This window comes from Leucoraja erinacea, chromosome 9, assembly GCF_028641065.1.
Source record: "Leucoraja erinacea ecotype New England chromosome 9, Leri_hhj_1, whole genome shotgun sequence".
Taxonomy (NCBI): domain Eukaryota; kingdom Metazoa; phylum Chordata; class Chondrichthyes; order Rajiformes; family Rajidae; genus Leucoraja; species Leucoraja erinaceus.
Window position 1 is genome coordinate 66,381,964 of NC_073385.1, and position 5,775 is coordinate 66,387,738.

The 5,775-nt window shown below is 50.8% G+C and overlaps 1 protein-coding gene across 1 annotated transcript; it reads left to right on the top strand.

The window, feature by feature from the left end:
- The first annotated feature begins 3,106 nt into the window (after positions 1–3,106).
- On the top strand, positions 3,107–4,651 carry arf6b (ADP-ribosylation factor 6b). The gene has a single exon (XM_055641095.1). The coding sequence runs from the start codon at positions 3,615–3,617 to the stop codon at positions 4,143–4,145; it is 531 nt and encodes a 176-aa protein (XP_055497070.1). The 5' UTR covers positions 3,107–3,614; the 3' UTR covers positions 4,146–4,651.
- The last annotated feature ends 1,124 nt before the right edge of the window (positions 4,652–5,775 follow it).

Here is a 5,775-nt window from a genome sequence, read left to right on the forward strand (position 1 = left end):
GGGGGAAAATGGAGGAGGACTGGCCAATTTTTGTGCCTTCCAACACAGTGATGAATGTTGTGGTGGATGTTTGTGTTAAATTTTTATTGTGTATTGTGTTTTTTTTAATATTGTACCACTGCTGGCAAATTCATTTCACTTGCACATTATGTGCAAGTGACGAATAAAACTTGACTTAACTTGACTCGGTTGTCCAAAGGGCCTGTTTGCACGCTGTATCTCTAAAACTAAAATCTCAATAGGATGGTTTCTACAGTGCAGCTGAAGTTGCTATGTGTCCTTGGAGAATGTTGAACTTACTTCGCCCTCTGAGGAAGTAGAGGCATTGGTGTGCTTTCATTGTCGTTGTGTCAATGTCATTAGACCAGGAGAAATTGTTGGTGATATTTGTGCCCTGGAACTTGAAGCTCTCAACCATCTCCACTTCACCACCATTGATGTTGATTGGGGCATGTGTTCCACCTTGCTGACTGAAATGGGATATGTGACGTTTCGGGTCAGAACCCTTCATCAGGCCGATCATCAACATCAGTGTCTTGTTACTGGCGAATACTCAGATCGATTTTTAGACGTTGCGAGAACACGAAATATAAAAACTCAACAGATGGCATAGTTCGGAAGCCGAGGGTATATTTTAAAAGCTGGCATCCAGATCAGCCGTGTACATGCAGGGCAATCTAGAAGGTGCCAGAACTGAAAGCTTCAAAGAGAATTAGGGAAGAAATGAGACGGGGTTCCTGAACTCACTGACATGATAGGTCAGGGTAAATTTATGTAGACTCATAGGGTGTGTCTCAAAGAAAGCTCCATCAGTCCCATGAGACAAGAAAGATATTTCAAAATAATAAATCCACTCGCCTCTAATAGAAACATTAAAAAAAAGGTGCAGGAGTAGGCCATTCGAACCAGCACCGCCATTCAATATGATCATGGCTGATCATCTAAAATCAGTACCCCGTTCCTGCTTTCTCCGCATATCCCTTGATTCCTTTAGCCCTAAGAGCTAAATCTAACTCTCTTGAAAACATCCAGTGAATTGGTGTGGCAGAGAATTCCACAGATTCACAACTCTCTGGGTGGAAAGGTTTTTCCTCATCTCAGTGGCCTACTCCTTATTTTTAAACTGTGACCCCTGGTTCTGGACTCCCCCAACATCGGGCCCTGTACAACTGCAGTCCTTTCTCCCCGACTCAAATCCTCTCACAATGAAGGCCAACATGCCATTAGCTTTCTACCCTGCCTGCTGTACCTGCATGCTTACTTTCAGTGACTAATTACAAGCACACCCAGGTCTCGTTACACCTCCCCATTTCCAAATCTGACACCATTCAGATAATAATCTGCCTTCCTGTTCTTGGCTAGTCATGTTTCAGTGTCTCCGGCATTGGACGAGGTGCTGCTGTGCTCTGAGCAACCTGGTCGTGGGCGTTGGAGAGCCGGGGCAGAGGGAGGGATGGAAGCAGAAGCAGCGCTTGCCAGGCTGGCGAGCTGCTCGCTGCAGCTCCGGACATCGGAGCAAGAGTCCTGGGCCGTCGGATGCGGCCGGGTCAAAGGCGAGAAGGAAGCGTTGCGCCGCTGCCGTGAGAGTCTCTGCGCCGAATTCGCCCTGGTGACCAGCATGGACCAGGCTGCGGCTCAGTGCATCCTGGAGGACAACCAGTGGCTGCTGGAAGTAGGTACCAAGCACTGGGTAGAAGCGGTGGAAGATAGTGGCCCTCAAATGGGGGTAGTTGTAGAAAGCATCCAGCTTGCCTGCTAGATATTCACTCCTACTGTAACTGCAGGAAACATGTTCCCCATGTTGGCGGCGTCCAGAACCAGGGATCACAGATTAAGAATAAGCGGCAGGCCATTGAGGACTGCGATGAGGACAAACTTTCTTCACCCAGAGAGTTGTGAATCTGTGGAATTCTCTGCAACTGAAGGCAGTGGAGGCCGATTCACTGGATGTTTTCAAGAGAGAGTTACATTTAGCTCTTGAGGTTAAGGGATATGGGGAGAAAGCAGGAACGGGGTAACTAATTTTAGATCACCGGGACAGGCATCATCTCTGGAGCGAAGGAATGGGTGACTTTCGGGTTGAGACTATTCTTCAGTAGGAAAGCTTCTTGAAGACAGGGCTGAAGGGGGTCTCGACCTGAAACGTCACCCATTCCTTCTCTCCAGAGATACTGACGGTGCTACTTACTTCCTTGTGGCCCTCTTCAGTGAGCTGACCAAATTGCGCTCAATTGCTATGAGGTCATTTTATCCAAGGCGTGCTCCAGTGGAAGGAGAAGCAGCTGCTGCCGGCCGGCCGGCAAACTGAAGCTTGGTCACGGGAAACGTTTGACCGCAAGAGCCGCAACACGGCGAGTGAGTGGAGCCACCGCCACAAACATTGGCCCCACAGATGCGAGATGCAGGAGCTGCAAAGTCCTGGCAGCTGTCCCAGCCGCTTGCACGATTATTGTCAGCTTGTGGCAACCACTGTTGCACACACATGGGGCTGAGCGCGGACACTCTTCTGCAAACCTGCATCAGCGAGCCTCGCCAGCCACGACCCCTGTCAATCACCGACAGCCGCCGCTCACCATCATGTCATCACCGCCAGCCCCTGTCAGCATGACCCCGCCCACCATCATGTCAATTACCGTCAAGCCCCGCCCCTGCCCACATGACCCCGCCCACCCTCGTGTCAATTACCGTCAAGCCCCGCCCCTGCCCACATGACCCCGCCCACCCTCGTGTCAATTACCGTCCAGCCCCGCCACTGCCCACATGACCACGCCCACCACCATCATGTCAATCACCATCAAGCCCCGCCCCAGCCCACACAGACAGCCCCTGTCCGCATGACCCCGCCCGCCATCATGTCAATCACTGGCAGGCTCCGCCCCTGCCTGCGGTCTCCACATATCAGCCCCTCCTCCTGTCGATCACATACGGCCCCGCTCCTCCTGTCAATTAGCCCAAGACCCCGCCCACATGACCTCGCCTTCCACACCCCGAGCCCCTCCTGTCAATCACCGCCAGACCCGCAGGGCCCTGTCCACCCTCCTGTCAATCACCGCAGGGCCCCGCCCATCCGTTCCCCTCCTGTCAATCACCGCAGGGCGCCGCTCGAGGCCGCGGTTCGCTTTATGACGTGTCAGCACGTCGCGCGAGCGCGAGCCTGGCGCTGGCTCCGCATGCGCGGTGGGCGGGAAGTGGCGGTGGTGGCGGCTCCCGCGCCTTTTCCGGTGCAGCCGCGACACAGCCGGCACCGGCGGCCAGGGACCAGAGCGGAGCAGAGAGGAGCGGCCGGGACACAGCCGGCACCAGGGCGCAGCAGAGCGGGGCACGGCACGGCACAGCACAGCGGGCGGAGAGGAGAAGACACAGCCGGGCGGCCACACTGTGACCAGACGGAGCTCTAGGGGCCGGACACACCCGGCGGACCCGCGTCCATGAGCGCGGCGGCGGCACCGGGGCCGTGGTGACCAGAGGTCGGACGGGGCAGCTGCAGCTGCAGCGGAGCGGCGGCTGGAAACTCCGAGGCCTCGACCTCCAGTGAGTGAGAGACTGATCCCAGAGCCCCGGGGCCTCGGCCTGTCGCCGCCGCCGCCCCAGGCCGCCCATGCCCGGGCCGGACCATGGGCAAGGTGCTGTCCAAGATCTTCGGCAACAAGGAGATGCGCATCCTGATGCTGGGGCTGGACGCGGCCGGTAAGACGACCATCCTGTACAAGCTGAAGCTGGGCCAGTCCGTCACCACCATCCCCACGGTGGGCTTCAACGTGGAGACGGTCACCTACAAGAACGTCAAGTTCAACGTGTGGGACGTGGGCGGGCAGGACAAGATCCGCCCGCTGTGGCGGCACTACTACACGGGCACGCAGGGGCTCATCTTCGTGGTGGACTGCGCCGACAGGGACCGCATCGACGAGGCGCGGCAGGAGCTGCTGCGGATCATCAACGACCGGGAGATGCGCGACGCCATCATCCTCATCTTCGCCAACAAGCAGGACCTTGGCGACGCCATGAAGCCGCACGAAATCCAGGAGAAACTGGGCCTGACCCGAATCCGCGACAGGAACTGGTATGTGCAGCCGTCCTGCGCCACCTCTGGGGACGGACTCTTCGAGGGCCTGACGTGGCTCACCTCCAATTACAAGTCCAAATAGTAGTCTCTCAAAACTGGCCAAACTGTGTACCGAGAGCTGAGATCCTGGCCCGTTTACTAATCATCTTTGATTTTCTTTGACATTTGTTGGCTTTGCTTTAGTTCAGCGCATTTTTAACTTCCTAATCTTGAGAACGAGAACGCAATGTTAAGTACTTGCAAAGGTTTTTATTTAAACCGTTTGCCATGATTTGAAATAACTTCCTCTTTCTGTATTATGGTTCGATTTTGGGTTTTTCCTGCACTTGAAACTGTTTAGACTTCCCTTTTTAATAGCTTGCAGTACATCGCTGGTTTTACATTAATGGAAAATTGTCTGATCTATATTTCAATTAGTAAACATGAAAATTTATTTGAACAAACTAGTCACTGTATAATTTGTCTTTTTTTTTTCTCTAATCATAAATGATTTAGAACCCTGTCATTTATAAATTTGAATGTGGAGGTTTTGAGTAAAATGTTTCATTTATATGCTGAGTAGGGATTAAACATATGGATTACTTGCATTTTTCTGTTTGAACAGTTTAACTATTTTATAGCAACCATAAGGAAATGTTTGCCCACCAGTGGAAAAATTGCAAGTAATTGTGTAACCCATTTACCTAGAAGCTCCCACATATATAACATAAATATATTAAGTCTTCTGGATTGTGTGGTAGTCAGAATGGAAACTAGAATGGCTCCTGTTCCCAAATACAACTAAATTGATCAAGATTCAATGCCTGCAGAACCAGCAATTTGCCAAAATGTCAATTTGAAGGAGAACTGAATTTCCCAAATATTTATTAAGGGTTGGTGTTTCTGCATTCAATCACCTTTGGCATTTGTGGAAATTGGTCTTTGTTTTCACTGGGTCAGTAAAGGCAACCTTTTCGGCTTCATATAAAGCAGCAACAGTTTAATATATGCGTGTGACATTGAGTGCAGTCATTTGCAACTTCCTGTGCCTGTGGCTTTCTGCAGAACGGAACAGAGGTTTTGGGAGAGGCCGGCTTTTACAGTTGATGTACAAAAAGTTGCTTTTTGATGCCAATGTAAAGGCTTTAAAACAGATTTGGGACAAAGATCCCTGTCATTGATTTGATGCCTTTAACCAGATCTACTGCAGTCATAGTCATATGACTGACTATACTGTGGTCGGGTATCATTTTAGTTCTGTAGTTCCAGTTTTAATATTTCGGCTGCATATATATGAATGTATTAAAGGTGACTGGAAAACACATGTACGCTCCCTGGGCGTTGGATGAGAGCTCAAATTATACTTTAGGTGATTGGGGGTAAACCTATCATTAACGTATATTCAATTGCAGTAGAGTTTATGCACATTTAGTGCTGCTTGAATATTTTCTTCATGTTGGGAGTGGACATAAAGTGGTCCGTGCAGCATGGAAACAGACCAATTGGCCCAACTCATCCATGCCAACCAATGGACATCCTTCCACATTAACCTCATCACCAGCACTTGGTTCATAGCTCTCCGAATAACCAGTTCAGGTGTTCATTTAAACACTTATTTAACGCTCTGGTGAACCAAGCTTCAACACTGACTTAGGCAGAACTTTCCAGGCACTCTTTGGATGAAAATGTCCTCTTTATTCCTTCAGAATCCCTTCCCCTCTCCTGAAACCTTT

Bases quoted from the DNA above. Each gene is read 5' to 3' on its own strand.
- arf6b (XM_055641095.1), top strand. From the start codon at position 3,615: ATGGGCAAGGTGCTGTCCAAGATCTTCGGCAACAAGGAGATGCGCATC.